The sequence below is a fragment of the Nuphar pumila genome, chromosome 14, assembly GCF_984573655.1.
Source record: "Nuphar pumila chromosome 14, dmNupPumi1.hap1.1, whole genome shotgun sequence".
NCBI lineage: Eukaryota > Viridiplantae > Streptophyta > Magnoliopsida > Nymphaeales > Nymphaeaceae > Nuphar > Nuphar pumila.
Genome location: NC_143262.1, coordinates 24,894,604 through 24,915,259, shown reverse-complemented (window position 1 = coordinate 24,915,259; position 20,656 = coordinate 24,894,604). Strand labels below are relative to the sequence as shown.

The 20,656-nt window shown below is 41.4% G+C and overlaps 1 protein-coding gene across 2 annotated transcripts in view; it reads right to left on the bottom strand.

Moving 5' to 3' along the window:
* LOC149816650 (uncharacterized) overlaps window positions 1-8,705 on the bottom strand; it is a 116,166-nt gene extending 107,461 nt beyond the window's left edge. Inside the window, exons 1-4 of one of the 2 annotated variants that reach the window (XM_089986685.1) lie at window positions 8,504-8,705; window positions 5,732-5,841; window positions 5,501-5,674; window positions 5,358-5,415 (exon numbers count right to left, since the gene is read on the bottom strand). In XM_089986685.1, the coding sequence (XP_089842811.1) occupies window positions 5,358-5,415; window positions 5,501-5,674; window positions 5,732-5,841; window positions 8,504-8,687 (526 nt within the window). In that variant the 5' untranslated portion in view covers window positions 8,688-8,705. The remainder of the gene's footprint in view (window positions 1-5,357; window positions 5,416-5,500; window positions 5,675-5,731; window positions 5,842-8,503) is intronic. The other variant, XM_089986686.1, reaches the window with a different exon arrangement.
* Window positions 8,706-20,656: the final 11,951 nt, after the last annotated feature.

Genomic DNA, 20,656 nt, shown 5'->3' with positions numbered 1-20,656 from the left:
TGATTATATAACTCTTAGTCGGGCTTAATATAACAAGCTTTTTGCTTTATGCTCATCCTCTTCAAAGTCTTCTGTTGCTAAGGTTGTGTGCTTGGCAGGTGATGGCCTATCTGGCAAAGGTGGTAAGTGGATCATTGATTTTGGAGGATCCAGACACTTGTACGGAAATTCGAGTAACTTTTTAAGTTTAAATCCTGTAACCGATCAAAAAGGGGTAGTACTTGTTGATTGCAGTTCTTCCCCAATTGTAGGGCAAGGAAACATGTCTATTTCCCCTACCCTTCAACTGTCAAATGTTTTTCATGCTCCTTCTTTTCCACATAATCTATTATCTGTCAGTAGAATGACAAAAGAGCTGAACTGTAGGGTAATTTTTTATCCTATGGGTTGCACTTTTCAAGACTTGCTTACGGGGAAGAAGATCGGTGGTGGCTATGAGGAAGGTGGTGTGTATTATCTACATCAACCAGTGGGTTCTGTCTATTCTGATGTTACGTCTTCCTCGAGTCCTTTGTTATGGCATCATCGTCTGGGTCATCTTCCAGTGCCAAAACTTCGTCGAGTCATTCCTCATATACCTCCCTCAGTTTCTTTTCAATGTGAAACATGTCAATTGGGAAAACATTGCCGAAGCTCTTTTCCCTCTAGTCAAAGTCCATCGAGTCAAAGATTGTTTGACCTTCTTCATGTCGATGTATGGGGTCTGAGTAGGATTCCTAGTAGGTCTCAGTGTCGTTATTATTTGGTCATTGTTGATGATTTCTCAAGGTTATCGTGGGTGGCTATGAGGAAGGTGGTGTGTATTATCTACATCAACCAGTGGGTTCTGTCTATTCTGATGTTACGTCTTCCTCGAGTCCTTTGTTATGGCATCATCGTCTGGGTCATCTTCCAGTGCCAAAACTTCGTCGAGTCATTCCTCATATACCTCCCTCAGTTTCTTTTCAATGTGAAACATGTCAATTGGGAAAACATTGCCGAAGCTCTTTTCCCTCTAGTCAAAGTCCATCGAGTCAAAGATTGTTTGACCTTCTTCATGTCGATGTATGGGGTCTGAGTAGGATTCCTAGTAGGTCTCAGTGTCGTTATTATTTGGTCATTGTTGATGACTTCTCAAGGTTATCGTGGGTGTTCTTGTTAAAAGATCGGTCTCAAGGCCCTGTCATTCTTAAATCTTTGATTGTTGAAATAAAAACTCAATTTGACGTGTGTGTTAGAATTGTTCGCACTGATAATGCTCTTGAGTTCAAATCCAAAGACTTGCTTCAATTCTATTCTGATAAAGGGCTTCAACCTCAATTTACATGTCCTCATACATCTCAACAAAATGGTGTGGCTAAGAGGAAACATAGACAAATTCTCAATGTCGCTCGGTGCCTAATGATTCAATCCAATATGCATGCGTCATACTGGGGAGATGCAGTTTTGACTGCTGGTTTTCTTATAAACTGCATGCCTTCAAGTTCTGTAGAACAGATCCCAATCCAAATTCTCCATCCTGAGGTTCCTCTCTTTCCTATCCCCCGTAAAGTTTTTGGATGTGTGTGCTTTGTGCATAAGCTGGGTCCTGAACGAGATAAACTTGTTTCACAGTCTATTAAATGTGTTTTCCTTGGGTATCCTAAGAATAAAAAAGGATATCGTTGCTATGACCCTATATCCCATAAAGAGTATGTCAGTGAGGATGTTACCTTCTTTGAGTCTACTCCATATTTCACGAGTACTACTCCAAGGTTACAGGAGAGTCAGGGTGATGTCTTTCCTCTGCCAATTCCTCCTTTTCCTTTAGAGTCGTTCACTCCACAGCCTGTGGCTCCATCATCTGGGGAGTCTCGATACAAAAACCTTCCTATAGTGTATACTCACAGGTTACCACCTACCTCCATGCCCCCATTATCTCCTTCTCCTGAGGCAAGTATCACTGAGCATACTGAAGTTTCTGCTCTTGATGAGGATCTTCCTATTGCTCTGCGAAAAGGGAAAAGACAGTGCACCCTTCATCCCATTTCTCAGTTTGTTTCTGAAGTTAATCTTGGGGCATCTATGAAGAATTTTATCTCGGCTTTGTCTGCCTCCTTTGTTTCGCTTCATCACAGTCAGGCTCTATTCGACCCCAAACGGATGCAGGCTATGCAGGATGAGATGGATGCCCTATGCTCTAGGGGCACTTGGGACTTGGTTGATCCTCCAACTGATGCAGATATTGTTGGTTGCAAATGGGTATATACCATTAAATATAACTCGGATGGGTCAATTGAACGATACAAAGCCCGGTTGGTTGCAAAAGGCTATACTCAGACTTATGGTGTTGACTTTTTTGAAACTTTTTCCCCAGTCGCTCGTCTTGGCATTATTCATCTCGTTCTCTCTATTGCAGTGCACTATGGATGGCCCTTGTCTCAGTTGGATGTCAAGAATGCCTTTTTGTATGGAGATTTACATGAAACAGTCTATATGCAACTACCCCCAGGCTTTAAGGTTCAGGGGGAGTGTCTGAAAGTGTGCAAGTTGAAGAAGGCTATTTATGGCCTGAAGCAGAGTCCTCGGACATGGTTTTAAAAATTATTTGAGGTAATGTCGGATTTTGGATTTGTCAGGTCAGCCTCAGACCACTCCTTGTTTATCAAGAAAACTAGTTCTGGAATTGTGATTATGGTGGTATATGTCGATGACTTTGTTACTAAAGATCTTGGTTCCCTTCGATATTTTTTGGGTATTGAGGCTGCAAGAAACAAAGAGGGCTTAGTTTTGTCACAAAGAAAGTATCTGATGGACCTATTAAAAGAGACTGAAATGCTAGGAGCGAAGCCAGCTAACATTCCTATGGATCGCAAAACTCATATGTTCGATGAGAAATCTGAATATGCGGATAGTACCAGTTTTAGATCCTTGGTGGGTAAGTTGTTATATGTGACCGTTACTAGACCTGACATTTCATTAGCCGTGAGTAAAATTAGTCAATTCATGGATAAACCTACCAAAGCTCACTGGGATGCAGCTATGATGGTTCTCAGGTACTTAAAGTCATCTCCTGGTAAAGGACTGTTGTTTAAACAAAATCCTTCCTTGGACGTTGTTGCTTACACTGACGCAGATTATGTGGGGTCTATCGAAGATAGAAAGTCAACAACTGGATTCTGTGTTTTTGTGGGAGGAAATCTTGTTACCTGGAGGAGTAAGAAACAAACTGTTGTAGCCAGGACGAGTGCTGAATCAGAATACAGAGTTATGGCTCAGACCGCAGCTGAGATCATGTGGGTAAAATCAGTTTTGACCGAACTTCAGGTGAAAGTATCCCTACCTATGGTGATGGTGTGTGACAATAGGGTTGCTACATATATTGCCAACAACCCAGTTTTTCATGAAAGGACTAAACATATTAAAGTTGACTGTCACTATGTACGTGACTTGATTCAGGCTGGTTATATTTGCACAGATCATGTATCTTCCGAAGATCAAGTTGCTGATGTCTTTACCAAGGCCCTTGCGAGGCCTAGTTTCTCCCATTGTTGTGACAAGCTGAGCATGATCGATATCTATGCTCCAGCTTGAGAGGAAGTGTTGAGATTAAGAGGTTTTATGGTTAAGTTTTCCTAAACTAGAGGTTATTTGAATTTTTATTTTAATGAGGGACTTATGTGTAATTTCTCTTTTTGGCCTCTCTCTATTTAACATAGAGATTAGCCCTAATCATGATGAACGAGTTCTCTAATTGTGCAGTTCTCTCTCTCTCTCTCTCTCTCTCTCTCTCTCTCTCTCTCTCTCTCTCTCTCTCTCTCTCTCTCTCTCTCTACCTAGGGTTCGATGCATCTCATCGATCCTTCAACACTTGTAATATGTTATAATGTCAAGGGCATTTCTGCCCTTGACAAATATAACAGCTATATAGCTGTTGGGGCTCCCGAACAGCTAGAAATCTAGTTGGGAGCTCCAACAGCTATATTGGGAGCCTCTCACTCCCCTTTGTGCCTATACATATGGGGCTTAGACCCCTTGTAATATAATACATTTTGTGTGCATTTGATCCTCAATAAAGACAATATTTTTTATATTGTGTGTTCATTTCTTTAAGCCCATAAGTAGCTAGTGTCCTTGTGCTTTTGTCCCTTTGTGTGGGTTTGTATTTGCCTTTTGTTTGAGGTGTGTGGAAAGTTCATGATTTCATCAGAGTTGTAAGCCCTTGTAGGCTGTTTGTGTTGTCCTTAGTAGACTTGTGATTGTGCACATTGAATTGTGCTTTTGTATGCCCTTATTAGGCGCTTATTATCTTTTGTTCATTTCATTACAATGATACATGGTATCAGAGTTATAGTGCTTTTGGTCTCGTGGAAAGCATCTAAAAGTGTTTGTGTGTTCTTGGTACTTGCGGTGACTCAAGTGAACGTATTCTTCCACACTTTTCTCTTTCTCTCGATCTCTCTTCTCTCATTCAAAATGAAACGTGACCACAAAATTGATCTCTACTTCAAACTCAATAGTACCAACTACATTATGTGGGCCTCCGTTATAAAGAACAACCTCAAAGGAAAGAAGCTTTGGGAATATGTGATGGGCACTATTCCCGAGCCTCAACTCAAGCTCATCAAATTAAGAAGTCAAGAAAATACTCTAGAAGGAGAAGATTGAACTAAGGTTATTGAAGATCATCAATCAAAAGTACAAGATTGGAAGAGTAACCATGCTAAGATTCTTGCATGATTTAGGAATAACGTTGAAATAAAAATCTGTACCAATATTGCCAAATTTAGAAAGGCAAATGAAGCTTGGTTGTTCATGAAAGGCATGTATACTCAAAAATATCTTACAAGACAATATTACTTGCAAGAAAAATTAAAACAACCAAGCAAGGGGACATGAATGTCTGTGATTTTTTTTAGTGACTTATCCCCTCTATGAGATTTATTGGCACTTTTGGAGCCTAAGTGGTTGGCCACCGAAGATGTGGGGAGACACTCTCCATCTCTCACTGACCTTTGAAATTAAGAATAAAGTTCCTCTTACTTGAAGCAAGTGGTCATGATAACGGAGAGTGACAGGATGTCCTATAAGAGAGCCTCAAGGTCAAATGCAGCATATTTCTGCCAGTTGCATCAAATCTGGATTGTTGACAAAGGAAAAACTGTGGGATTCAACATGCAATAGCATAAAGTTGTCAGAACATAATTTTTAAAATCAAAGTTTAGTGAATCATTTCCATGGTACATGCTTCTACAACTCAGTCAGTGAAAGTAATGACTCGTGCACCAGTCACTCACTGAAAAAGTAACAGGCATATTCTCCAAAGCAAGAAAAACTTATCAATTCGACCAATAACACAGATTAATGACACTAATATACAGGAAAGGAAGATATCTTGCCTTGAGCCAGTCTTCTTTCTAGCATTGACAATTGAGAAAGTATCTTTTTATTTGGACCCTACAAGCAAACAATGAAATTCGTTTACTTACTATACATTGCATCTAGTTAAGATGTGTGCAGCATCATGAATGATGGAAATAACCTTAAGCAAAGCAAGGGAAAAGCAGTTCTTAGCAGCAGATAGATCCCCCTTCTTCCAAATGCAATTGCCCAAACATAACCAAGCATCTGAAAGAGAAGGATTCAATTTGACCTGGAGATACAATATAGAGTGCTTCATTATGAGTTGCTTTTCCACTGTGGAAGGAGAAGAAGGCTGCATTATTAGAAATATCATTTTAGTTCTGAGTTTGAAATTTTATTTATCACGTACTGCTTTTGATAGATGATCTTCTGCCTCTTTTCTATATTCAGGATGTACATCAAGTATCTTGCCTCTCAAAAACTCAAAATTAGCACGCTGCAATGGCTCTTTCCTTTGATCTGCATAAAAGTTCATACTGTAATAAACAAAGACTTGAGAGTGAAAGAACGTGTAGCAAGAAATTATAAATAGAACTCTGAAAAAGCCTGAAATGATAACTGCAGGATCCAAAAAATGTAATTGGTCAGAAGTGGGATCATAGTTAATATGTTTTAGCAGGCATGCTGATAGCAGTGAACCATCCAATAGGAAAAGGAACGAATTAGGAAACATTCAACTTTCTTATGACACCAAAATCACAAAATCCTTAATCACCTCCGGTATAAACTAAAGTAGAAATAGAAAAAAGGAAAAAATGGAATTTTGACAGTGTTTTTCACCATCTAAAGCTTTAATAGGTATTTCATTGTTAAGCAATCACTAAGTACCAGATTCTAACTAAACTTAAGGTACAAATGAAAATCACATTTCCTTACACCTAGCACATGCACGCATGCACATTCACACACACACACACACACACACAACCTATGCACCCATGTGCGGACAGCCGGACACACTCATACAAGCAGAGACAAACACACCAGGCATACACACAGGAATGTGAATACACGACACAAACACAGGCATATGCATGTACAGGTGTGCATCATCATTGACACATTGCCTATTCTAATCTCTATAAACAAAATGCCTTAATAGATTCAACCTTTTAATAGTTTTACATGTTTCAGTTGAATGTAACCTTTCTCATAGTTTTTTACATGAAGTTGCATCTCAATTTGAGATTCAGATATTAATGGAAGCTATAATCGTGTATGTTTATGTAAGCATGAACTCTTTTCTTGTTTTTCAAGATCACATTATTCTTGTAGTTTTATAGAAAAGCTTAACATAGAATAGGTGGCAGCTAATAACTGTGCTGTGAACAACAAACTGAAGTTTGACCAGTTGGTCTTCTCATGATGTGCATATTGAGCAAGGCCTTCTTTCTAGAAAAGGAGCACGTACTTCATATCTTTGATTGAAGTAATGGTTCATGTTCAAAATGGGATAAACTAGTGAATCAGTACTTGATGTCATTCCTGATGTTGTAAAAATTGTATCGAATATCTGTACCACACTGTATATGTTCTAGAAAAGTTTTAGATAAAAATTTAAATCAAATATAACTTATTAAGGGGTTGGATGATATAACTGGATGGTTTAGCTCGCACAATCATAATTGAGGGATCTCAGGTTCAAATCCCATAGGGGTTATCCCCCAGATCTCATATATACTAAATGTGAAAGTCAAGAAAAATAGGGAGAAATATATAGAGAGAGAGAGAGTGGTAGCTGTGCAACCCTTAGGTGTGCAGCTACCAGAGCAACCATATTGCAAAAATGTGTGTTTTCTGCTTTTTTGGCTTTAGTGGCGGTCAGAAAGAAACTGTGGCCTTTGGTGACAGGTTTTTGACCATCACTAAAGGTCCTAGTGGAACCTGTCACTAAAGGTCCCAGTTTCCACTGGGACCTTTAGCATCGGTAAACTGGGACCTTTAACAGCTGTAAAAAAAACACCACTAAAAGTTATAAATGCACAAAAATATGTATTTTTGTGTGTTTTGGCACTGGTTGTCCATCAAGCCTACTATATCTATATATATATATAGAGAGAGAGAGAGAGAGAGAGAGAGAGAGAGAGAGGGAGAGAGAGAGCAATGGGTAGGCGTGAAATGGTAGGTGCGAATTGATACGTGCCAAATGAGTTTTTCAGGGTTTTTTCATTTTATTTTTTAAATTTTGACCATAAAGATGTGATCTATATACTTGATTTTATAGGGATCAGCTCTTGAGGTGTTAGATTCCGATACATGGGTGGGTTTTTATAAGGTTCAAAAAATCAAGGTCAAAATCTTGTAAATTTTTTGAGGCTCCAAATATCATTTTTTTCATCGAAAACACAGGATCGAGGTGTGGATTCCTCCTAAATCAACCATGCCCAACATATATGTAGACTACAAACAAAAAGAGAACAAATACACATGCATCAAATAAGTAGAATGCAGGTAATGGTAATGCATGCTGAATTATGTCTGCAGGTAATGGTTATGCATGCTGAATTATGTACTGAATAATGAATAACATGCCCCAAGAGAGGTTGCCGTAGTGGGGTGGGGGGCCTTGGTCACTAGACGGGTGGTCAAGGTTCTATTCCCATGGACGTCTCTCTCTGCGCAAGCCAATGCCCAGCATAGGCCCGGGGGCGGGGGTCCTAGCCCCTGAGTTTTAGGCCATCACCACATTGAAGCGCAACCAGGTCTTGTTGCCGGGTGCGGTTTCTTCTGGTTATAAATCCAAAAATAATAATAATAGTAATAATAATAATAAAGAATAACACATAAAATCATGAAAAATTAACAAAGAAGCTACTGGCACTTCATATTCATAATGCAGTGATACCTACTTAGCCAAACAGAAAAAAAGAGCAACTATTCACTAAGGCATCAATAAAACCATAAGAAAAATTAGGGTCAAACTACATTAGCCATGAGGGGGTATATCACATGTCTTTATACCAGAAAACACCAACTATGATATTCTTAAGAATATTGCGACTACTACACTTGTTTCATTCGGGAAACTAAATCGATTGTCGATCATTGGCCCCAAATCCACAAAAAGGAGACCCCTTGCGGAGGGTTTCACTGGAAGAAGAAGAAGAGAAACAAAGTAAACCTGGAGGGAATGCATGATCGAGGAGGCTGACGGCGAGGTCGGCTTGTTGCTGGATGGCGGCGATCTTGTGGTTGGGGTCGGCGGGGAAGTAGGTGTCCCGCAGGTGGTACAGATCGTCTGCTGCCTTCTTTGCCCTCGCAATCGGATCTCCGTCGTCGTCGTCGCCTGCTCCGCCTTCCGCCATCAAAGCGAGCACCAAGCAACCCCGAGAGAGAGAGAGAGAGAGAGAGAGAGAGAGAGATTTACGAAGAGGAGCGCGCCGCTGGCGAGAGGATACGACATATGACCCGATTTCGACCCGTACCGGATTTTTGGTAATAAAGATTCAAGTCTGATGAACTACTCCTGTCGGAGTCATTGGGTCTGATTAGCATATTGAGTTGCGTATGGTTCATGAAATTTCTTACTAATCTTGAGTTGAAGACAATTGAGATTCAAAGCTCTTTTAGTGCAAAAACATAAAAGTTTATTAATTTAATCGGTTTGCTTCACGTTCAGTTTGTGTTATTCTTATATGACCTGGGTATGGTTTTGCGTATGATTGGTTTTCTTGTACCTAGTACCACCACCTCAAAATCGGATCTGGATTTGGACTCTCCTAGTATTGGTGAAGGTCTAACCGCTTATGCTCCTTTGGTGCTTCCCTTTGTTTCTGCGGTCATATGTCGGACCTCTTTTGATAAAGGTTTAACAAATGAACTTGGCTGCTCGTACAGTAATTAACTTGTTTTAGTTGGAAAGAGGAAAAAAAACTCATATTAATTTCATTAAAGGATTTGCTTTATCATTATTTACTAGAAAATAGTTATATGAAATGATTAGGATATACTTTTGTGTGTATTGGCATATGGAAGATAATACTTTTGTGCAGGTATGATAAACACACAAAGAGCTGAATCTATGCATGTCACACTGAAGAAAACCTTGTATTCATGTTTAACAATGTTTCGCTTCATAGAACAATAAGAATTATTTGTAGGCAGTCTTAGACAAAATGAGCTTGAACAAGATGTGAAATGCTTCAATACACGCCCTGTAACTTTGGGCATAAAAATATTGATGTGACCTGCAGATCTGTATACACTAACTGTATTTGAATGGATTAAGAAAGAAGTTATACATCTCATGAATTGCAACATAGAAGGATGCATGCAAATCAAGAATATGCACAAATATCATATTGTATGGGAGGGCGAAGAGCATCATAAAAGGCAAGAAGCACATGTCACGTATAATGTTAACAATAAAGCAGTTGAATATATATGCAAAAAGTATGAATTCAAAGGTATTTTATGTCATTATACATTAAAGGCACTTAATCAAGAGAAGATACGAGAAATACTTGAGTCATATTTAATGCAAAGATGGAGGAGACCAGCAAAGATTAAACTGCTGGATACAGATAATGTCAATCAATCTGGTGTTGATGAGAATTGCCACACATCCTCTTGTTACCAACAACTGTGTAGGTCATTTATGCATGTTGCAAATTTGGCATCGAAAAGTAAATAAGCCTATGTATGCATAAGAAAAGCGTCAAGGGAGTTACTTGAAAACATGCAGTTAATTTACCATCAGTCTATTGCAGGTCATGAAGACGAGTTGAAGAAAATGGCAACGAACAATGGAGGTGAAAATCATGCTTCCCTTGACACTCCTAAGAAGTTGCGCCGAAGTGTAAACATCATCTTCAACAAATCAAAAGTGAACATTGTAGATTATGATAAAAAAATTCACCTAGCAAAGGGTATCAAAAGAAAACCTGCCTTTGATCACAATCGTCAGAGGTCAATGGGTGGACTAGAATTGGTTCGCAAGAAAATCTCTAAGAAACAATCAACCTCTAAGCAAAAGCAACCAAGCCCTTCGCATGAATAGGTATGTAAGACATTATATTGCTTCTCATGTAAATTGCATTACGTGAAGCAATATCTAACTTGTGTAATTTTCAACATGTAGCAATACCCTACGGACGTAATTTTCAATATGAAGCAACACCTTACGAACGTAATTTCTAACGTTGTAAACTTTAATCCTCCCGACCATTTTTTTTGGAATGATAACTTCAGTTTTACAAGTCTTTTGGTATGTAATCAATTTTGAAAGGATGTTTGCATTTCCTGTTAAACTTGATGTAGTGTCTTATATAATTATGTTTCATTATAGGCTGAGATCAATTCGAAAGTGAACTATGGAATACAGGAATTGCGTGTGAATTCTGTTTAAGTCTTACCATAAAGTTAGTTGTCATGCCTCTTTGCATGACCTAATTTTTATATTGTCGATTTTGTTAAGAGTTTGACAAAATAGGAGGTGAATATGTTTATACACTAGATGGTCTTATTAAGAAAGAGTTTTTGGATAAAGCCATTTTCATGAATCGTGAGCCACAAAAATAGAATTGTTAATATTTTTATGGATCAGCGTTCCTGAAAATGGCTTCATCCAAAAAACTATATAACAAAGGAATCACATGTGAACTCCATTTAATAATGTATCTTTCACATATATAAATCCTTGTAATATGTATCATTCACATGTATAAAATGTCGTTAGTGAAAATTGGGTATGAAAATCGGGTACTGTATGTGAACTCAGTGTTTACACAATTAGTGATAATCATTGTCTCATCTAGCCTTCACATATACAAATCGTTATATATAAACTGTATCGTCTATATTGTATAAGAGGGCATCTACAACATCCGGTATTGTCCAAGAATAATTTATTCACAAACAAAGTCACACGATATAAAAACTTAGTAAAGAACAAATCAAGAATAATTGTAACGCCCCAAAGTTTCGACTTGTGATTTCGAAGACATTATCGAAAAACCATTTAAAGTTTTCACTTTTAAAAGCGACAGCGAATGACATTTAGAAAGGAGCACAAGTGAACAATCCTAGGTACGTTAGCTGAAAAACCATCATTCACATGAACAACTACTTAAAAGGAATTGAGGAAATAATGCAATAGATTATTAATAAAATTTACAGTTTATTACAAGATGAGCAATTTCTCAATGTTCAAAAATCTAAAGAAAAACTCAAAAACTCAGAGCCAATACACCAACAGAAAGAAGAGAAATCTTGAGCCATGTTGCACCACGCCATCGGTCGCTTGTGAAGTCCTACTCATCACCTGCCAATGAAATGGGTCAGTTTCACAACAAACCAGTAGGTGCACGAATAGATAAGTAGAATAAAACAAGGCAAGACATTTATAAGATAAACATTTTATTGTATTAAAACAACAAATACAATTGTAATATATTCTAACAAGTGTAACATATGCAAGGAGTTATTATTTGAAACATTTCAAGCAGTGTAAGTCTCAATCATCTACAACTATTTAAAAAGATATTCTTTATGTTCTGATATTAACTGGTATGTGGGTACGCACAGACGCGAAACGTAGAAACAACTGAGACTGATCCGGGGGTTTATTATGTCAGGTGTTTTCATTAACTCGGATGACTAACTGAGTCCGCTACTAAGGGGATGGTCAGTAATCAAGAGAGTAAATCCCTAAAGGCATTCGTGGCCCATGGATGCATCCAGTTTCTGCAGAAGTACCTGGGAGTTACCACCTAGGATAATTTATGGTAATCCCAATTCCCCTAACTCCGATGACTGGGGATGGCGAGTCTTTTGCCCGTGGGGTAGTTGTTAACAACTTGTCCATCGGAGTTTTTGTACCATACATCCTCTCCCTTGATGAACTGTAAAGGTCGAATGGGTACGGCGGAGGTTTTTTAACCGTCGCCCCATTCTACATGCTCTGGTCTAATAGACCCACTCGAGCATCTTGCCTGTGAAGGCGAGTTGTCACTATTTATGTGATCTCAACATTGTGCTAAATGCACGCTCCGAGGTTGCTACAACTTCACCATCCAAACATCATAACCCACATGGGGTGTACTTGTCCAAAAGTACGATCGTACATTTCCTAGAGGTATGACTACGATAAGAGGACAACAATTAATGTCTTGTGATTCTTTTGGTTCATACATGACATGTATTGCTCTTTAAGCAATTGGTCTGTGGAGGCCGATATTATCTCATTAATATCTATAAAGTGTTGATTGCCCACTTTAAGGTACTTCATTACCCCTCGTAAAATTTATACCGTACTTGTCTTAAGGTCCGGTTACAAAAACAATTGTCATGGGTTTCTCTCTAGAAATGAGTTTACTCATAGAGTTTTACATTAAGCATGCAATTTCAAAAGAATAAGGATAAGGAAACGCAAAACAGACAATCACAAGTTAAGTAATCCTACAGGTAAGCAGGTATGCCAAATAAAACTATTCTATCACAAAATCCTTATATTTTATTTCATTCATATAAACTCTCTCTGCGACTTCCCCCTACCTCGGGATGTCGTGCAGCTGTGTGTGTCTACAAGTGTAGATGATACGAGGCTCAGGTCGAGGAGCCAGAGCGGGGTTCGATGCGAAGTCTGCAAAAGTGTGGGCATTCAGCGCTATATTATTATTATGTCAAGAAAAGAGAGTGTGACAGGGCATCACTTTTTGCATGTCGATCAAAAATAAATGAGAGGCGGCAGGGTTTGCCCCTGCTTGCAAAAATCAAGGAAACAACCGGGAGTGAGCCCCCCGCTGCCGACGACAGTGAGGCAACAGGGGATTAGCCCCTACCGAACAGCAAGGCGGCAGGAGGCGAGCCCCTGCCAACAACATCGAGGCGGCAGGGTGCCAACCCCTGCCGACAACAACGAGGTGGCAGATGGTCTGCCTATGCCGACGGTAGTGAGGCGGCAGGGGGGCTGCCCCTGCCGACAGCAATGAGGGGCAGGGGGGCGAGCCCCTACCTGTCGGGAACACCCAGGTGGCAGGGCGAGCCCCTACCAGACGGTAATCGAGCGATGGTAGGGGAACAACCCCTGCCAAAGAGAGAGAGAGAGAGAGAGAGAGAGGGATCGGGGTGGCAGGAGCCACCAACCTCCTGCCAACCCCTTCACAGGTCACAGAGGGGAGGGGGGGGGGGGGGGGACAGAGGGACAACCGACCTCTTGACGGTCGCTCGATCACCCACAGAGGAGAAGGAGTGTCGTAGGGCCCATTGGCCCCCTGCCGGCACTTAGACTAACCCCTAGAGAGAGAAGGAGATGACAGGGGTTGTGCGCCGCCTGTCGACCCCCTGACAAAACCCTTAAGAAGGGGGAAAAGACGGAGGTGAAGAGGGAGGGCACGCCGGGGGCCATTGTCCTCCTATCGTGCCTTCTGGCGAGATGACAGAGAGAGAGAGGTGAAGGGAGAAGAGGGCGTACATGAGAAAAGGATCACTAGCATCGTCGGCAGTGGTCACAACGGCGACAATGATCGACATTGGCGGCGTGCGCAGGGAAGGAGGAGAGGGCCGACATGAGGGGAGCGAAGAGATTCGAGAGGGAGGTGTGCCTCCCCTCGCCCTTTTGCAGTGCTCTTAAAGAGCTCGAGGGGGCAAAAAATCGGGGAAACCCCGATAGGTTTCTCTTATCGGATCGAAGGCACGGGTGGGGGTTGCGCCGCTCGGGAAGAGCATTTCTTAAAATCCTCTTCCTGAGTCGGGTTTTAAAAACCCTATCGAGCACGGGCCCGGGTTGGGTCCGGACCCAACCCGGCCCGAGTCCGAGTCCGATTTTTTACGTGGATTTTTACATCCTACCCCTCTTAAAAGAATTTCGATCGCGAAATAATTATTGCCTTCAAGAATCAAAATACAGGTCAAGATATTTTTCCCTGATATCGTTCTCAGATTCCCAAGTACATTCGTCAATTCCATGATGTTGCCACCGAAACTTTACAAAGGAAATGGTCTTTGATCTTAGCTCTTGGTCACGATGATCTACGATCTCCACTGGTCTTTCTTCGAATGTCAAGTCCCCTCTAATGTTCACATCGTCGTAATGAATGATGTGCGATGGATCGTGAACGTATTTCCTCAACATGGATACGTGAAAAACATTATGGATCTGAGCGTACTGAGGAGGTAACGCCACGCGATAAGCTGCTTCTATAATCCGCGCCAGGATTTTGAATGGTCCAACATATCTAGGACTTAGCTTTCCCTTCTTCTCGAACTGAAATACGCTCTTCGTCGAAGATACCTTAACAAAAACCATCTCGCCAATTTCGAAGGTAAGCACTCGTCGGTGTCTATCTGCTTAGCTTTTCTGCCAACTCTGAGCGGTACGGAGTCGTTCCTGAATCATTTGCACTTGTTGAGTATAGTGTTGCAAAACTATAGGTGCCTCCAATCTTCGTTCGCCAACCTCATCCCAGTAGACAGGTGATCAGCATGGCCTCTCATATAAAGCTTCGTATGGGGCCGTCCCGATGCTCTAATGATAGCTGTTGTTATATGTGAATTCCACCAAACTGATGTGGGAATCCCACTCTCCCTTCTAATCCATCATACAAGCTTGAAGCATGTCTTCTAAGGTCTGAATCGTACGATCCGATTGCCCGTCAGTCTGAGGGTGAAACGCAGTACTGAACTTCAATTTTGTGCCCAAAGCCAGCTGAAGTTGCCCCCAAAACCTTGAAGTGAATCTAGGATCACGACCAGAGATGATCAAGATCGGAACATCGTGCAGTCTCACAATCTCTCTAACATAGAGATCAGCGAGACTATCTAATGACTGATTGAGACAGATAGGTAGGAAGTGAGTAGACTTGGTGAGTCTATCGACAATAACCCAAATCGCGTCATGCTTCCTCTGTGTCCTTGATAGACCGACTATGAAGTCCATGGTGATATCCTCCCACTTCCATAGAGGGAACTCTATCTGCTGCACGACCCCACCGGGTCTCTGGTGTTCGATCTTGATCTGCTGACACGTCAAACACTTCGAGACATACTCAGCCACATCTCGCTTCATACCATTCCACCAATAACTTCGTTGTAGGTCCTTGAACATCTTCGTGTTGCTAGGGTGAATGGTGTATCTAGACTTGTTGGTTTCCGCAAGAATTTCATCTCGTAAGACCGGGTCATCAGGAACCTAAAGGCGCTCCTTCAACCATATACTTTCATCCTCCTTCAGACAAAAAAGTGTATCTACTTGTATCGCTTGAGCCTTCAACTTCTTATAGTGTGCATTTGTCTTCTACCCATTGATGATCCTTGCTAGTAGCTTCGGTTGAACAACAAGATGGGATAACCCGATTGAACCTTTAGTGATTGTGAAAGGTTCTCAAGAGGCTAGGTCTTTCACCAACCTCCATCCAGCAAATAAGGCATTAATCGAAACTTTCGGTGCTTTATGGCTGAGGGCGTCAGCCACGACATTCGCCTTTCCTGGGTGGTAGGAGAGGGTGAAGTCGTAATCCTTGAGGAATTCAAGTCAACGTCGTTGCTTCATGTTCAATTCTTTTTGCGAAAATAGATACTTGAGGCTCTTATGATCGGTGAATTCTTCAAACTGCTCCTCATACAAGTAGTGTCGCCATATCTTTAGTGCGAACACAACTACAAATAACTCTAAATCATGAGTTGGGTAGTTTTTCTCGTGAATTTTAAGTTGCCGAGAGACGTAAGCGATCACTTTCCCATTCTGCATCAGCACGGCCCCTAGGTCTGACTCAGCGGCATCAGTATAAATCACGAATTCTCTTTTACCAGAAGGTAAGGTCAAAATAGGAGCACTGGTAAGTCGCTCATTCAATAACTGAAAACTTGCCTCGCACTTCTCGTCCCATAAGAATCTTGCCTCTTTCTTCAGCAACTTCGTCAGGGGTAACACAATTTTTAAAAAATCGTGAATGAATTGTTTGTAGTAACTAGCTAATCCCAGAAAACTCCTGATATCACGTGTGTTCTTTGGTTGCTGCCAACTGAGTACAACCTCAACCTTTGCAGGGTCCATGGACACTCCTTCATTAGAAATAACGTGTCCCAAAAATATAACTTCTTCGAGCCAGAATTCACATTTAGAGAACTTGGCATACAAATATTCCTTTCGCAGGGTCTCCAACACGATGATTAGGTGTTCCTGATGTTGTTTTCGACTTTCTAAGTACACCAAGATGTCGTCAATGAACATGATCACGAAGGTGTCCAAAAATGGCTTGAACACCCTATTCATTAAGTCCATAAAAGCTGCAGGAGCATTGGTCAGTCTAAACGACATGACCGTGAACTCGTAATATCCGTATCTTGTCCGAAAGGCCGTCTTAGGAATATCATCATTCTTAATTCTGAGTTATGGTATTCAGACCTAAGATAAATTTTTGAGAAAACTTTAGCCTTTTGTAACTGATCGAACAAATCTTCGATACACGACAATGGGTACTTGTTTTTTATCGTGACCTGGTTGAGCATTCGATAGTTGATGCACAAACGCAAGGTCTCATCCTTCTTCTTCACGAAAAGCACAGGAGCTCCCCAAGGAGATACGCTGGGGCGAATGAATCCCTGATCCAACAACTCTTGCAACTGTTTTTTGAGTTCCTCAAGCTCAACTGGTGTCATCCTGTAAGGTGCTTTAGAGATTGACGTCGTACCTGATAGCAATTCAATATTGAATTCTACCTCACGAGATGGCGAAAGTCCTGATAGTTCTTTAGGAAAAATGTCGGGATAATCGTGAACAACATCGAGCTCACTGATGAGAATAAGCATTGGATCTGATTGAATAACACTAACCCAAAAGGTCGTGCATCCCTTCCGCAAGAAGTTTTGAACCCAAAAGATCATCTGGCTTGCTCGCACAGGTTTGGGAATTCTGAATTCTATTCTCGGAGAGCCTGGAGATGATAAAACGATCTTGCCATCACAGCAAAATATCTTGGCATGATACTTGTTCAACCAATCCATGCCTAGGATGACATCAAATTCTGTCATCTCAAGTAGGATGGCACAAGCAGGCAAGTGTCACTCTGCCACAACTACGTCCAATTCAGGTATGTAAGTGGTGCAAACCATATTCTTCCCAACGGGGTTATACACGTCTAAAGCATTGTCAAGAGATTTTAGAGTTATGTGCAATTGTTCTACAAATTTTTCTGAAACAAATGAGTGGGTGGCACCACAATCAAAGAGTGCAAAAGCTTCTTAACGAGATTCTCTTTTGTCAATTGTTCGACCGTGGCTGCATAAACTCGATTTTGCTCCTTAACACTACTTGGTTGTGCTCACTGTTGCTGATGAGGTGGTCGAGGATGCTGAGATACGTTGCTGGTGCGCTTGAGGTCATCTGTTGCTTTCTTTCGGCAACCACGTATGAAGTGACCCATCTTGCCACAGTACATACATCCGCTAGTGTCCCGCGGATAAGATTGTCCTACGTGAAGCCTCTTGCACTTGGGACAGCTATCTCTAGACGACTGTCTCGGCGGTTGATGGCCCTGCAGTCGTTGGCGCTTTGCCGGAGGGAACTGTTTCTTCCCTCCCTCGGTCTTCACATGTAGTGGTGGTTGTTGCTCTGGGCCGCCAGAATAGGTCATCTTTTGATCACCACCTGTCACATGTGGCTTTTTCGCCTGTACACTCTTTGAACGCTCCTAATCCTTGTTCAGTAGGGTGGCTGATGCTACAGCCGCAGAAAAAGTCACGGGCATACTGGTGAGAACCCTATGTTTGAGTCCTTCCTTCAATCCACGAATGAACTTTCCAGCCCGCTCATCATCATCCTCGAACCGGTGGGGACAGTAGCGCTCCAACCGTTGAATTTTGGCGATGTACTCGTTTAAACTTAAGTTGCCTTGGCACAACTCCAAAAATTCCACCTTCTTCTTTCCCCTAGCATGAGGAAGGGAGTAGTTTCTGAGGAAAGCCCTCCGGAAGGCCTCCCAATGAATCACCTCAGCACCCGGTAACTGCACTTCTCGGGTAGTGTCCCATCACTCGCGAACATCGTTCTTCAATCGAAAGGACCCCAACATCGTCTTCTTATCGTCAGGAACGAACAACACTTGGAACACCCGTTCCACCTCTTTGACCCAACTCTCCACCAAGTCAGGGTCAACCTTGCTAGAGAAGGTAGGAAGGTCAAGCTTCAGGAATTTTTCATATATAGCAGTTGGCGTATTCCCAACAAGGAAACCTGGATCCTGCTATTGACGACTCTGGCTACGAATCGCCTCTACCAAGGAGTTGAGGGTATCCATCATGAATCCCCTATGCTCACGCAACTCATCAGCTTTGTTGTTGCTTGAGTTCCTCGTCATCCTTAAAAAGTAACCAAGGTTAAGAGTCAAAAATACTAAAGAAGCACTAGAAGACATAAGTGTAGGAGCAAAGGCAAAAATATAGGTCTTTATTACGAAAGTCATTTATTTCGAATCCAGCTGTGTTGGTACACAAGCAAAAAGTTCTATTCTGTAATGATAAATGAGTTCACAGTTTCCAACAAAACTTGGTAGATGCTACCTCCCCTTAGGGATGACTAGAGTATTGCCTAAGATATTTTCTTTTATTGCCTGTGCGCCTGAATATGCGCTTAGGGGTGAAGAGAGGTGGTTCCCCATAGGAGTTCTCTTGCCCGTAGAGGGGCGTCGCCGGAGTATATTCTGGTGAGCCAAGACTATAACTTGAAGAATCAGTCGCAGACGTGTATGTGGGTGATACACCGCCCAGTGGGTCTGCTGGAGGTGGTGGTTGCTCGCCTGTAGTCAAAATTATGATCTTGTCATCGTGCTCGGCCTTGCAAAGGCAGGCATCCATGTTGTGCCCTGATTCTCCGCATAATATACACTCCTCTGCTAACCCAGGGGGAACATAATCTCCCGATGACTCTTGTGGTGCCTGCTGGTGCACCAGAACATGCGAAGGCGCGAAACCACCTTCTCGAGCATGCACCTCAGTCCACGTTGTTGCCAAGGGTATTTGGTAGGCGATCGGTAGTGGGAAGCCCTGATCATCCGTAAAAATGGGTAGAGGAAGTCGGTTAGCCCAGTAACCAGCTTTGAACATCCCATGTACGCCCCTCTCCCTTACGGAATGACCACTCACCCTACGAGTGCCCCCATTGTAACTACCACTAGAACCAACAAATGGATTCATCTTTCGAACGGTACTACGAATAGAAACGAGAAGATAATTTAGTCTAAACATGGTATAAAATAATAAAGACTTACTTATAGCGCGATGGGATGCTCAATGGTCAAGATTCACCTATTTCTGATATGGCTCTAATACCAAGTTGTAACGTCCCAAAATTTTGACTTGTGATTTTGAAAACATTATCGAAAAACTATTTAAAGTTTTCACTTTTAAAAGCGAAAGCGAATGACATTTAGAAAGGAGCACAAGTGAACAATCCTAAGTACGTTAACTGAAAAACCGTAATTCACATGAACAACTACTTAAAAGGAATTGAGGAAATAATGCAATAGATTATTAATAAAATCTGCAGTTTATTACAAGATGAGCAATTTCTCAAAGTTCAATAATCTAAAGAAAAACTCAAAAACTCAGAGCCAAGACACCAGCAGAAAGAAGAGAAATCTTGAGTCATGTTGCACCACGCCATCGGCCGCTTGTGAAGTCTTACTCATCACCTGCCCATGAAATGGGTCAGTTTCACAACAAACCAGTGGGTGCACGGATAGATAAGTAGAATAAAATAAGGCAAGACATTTATAAGATAAACATTTTATTGTATTAAAACAACAAATACAATTGTAATATATTCTAACAAGTGTAACATATGCAAGGAGTTATTATTTGAAACATTTCAAGCAGTATAAGTCTCAATCATCTACAACTATTTAAAAGGATATTCTTTAAGTTCTGATATTAACTGGCCTGTGGGTACGCACAAACGCGAAACGTAGAAACAACTGAGACTGATCCTGGGGTTTATTATGTCAGGTGTTTTCATTAACCCGGATGACTAACTGAGTCCGCTACTAAGGGGACGGTCAGTAACCAAGAGAGTAAATCCCTAAAGGCATTTGTGGCCCATGGATGAATCCAGTTTCTGCAGAAGTACCTGGGAGTTACCACCTAGGATAATTTATGGTAATCCCAATTCCCCTAACTCCGATGACTGGGGATGGCGAGTCTTTTGCCCGTGGGGTAGTTGTTAACAACTTGTCCATCGGAGTTTTTGTACCATACATCCTCTCCCTTGATGAACTGTAAAGGTCGAATGGGTACGGCAGAGGTTTTTTAACCGTCGCCCCATTCTGCATGCTCTGGTCTA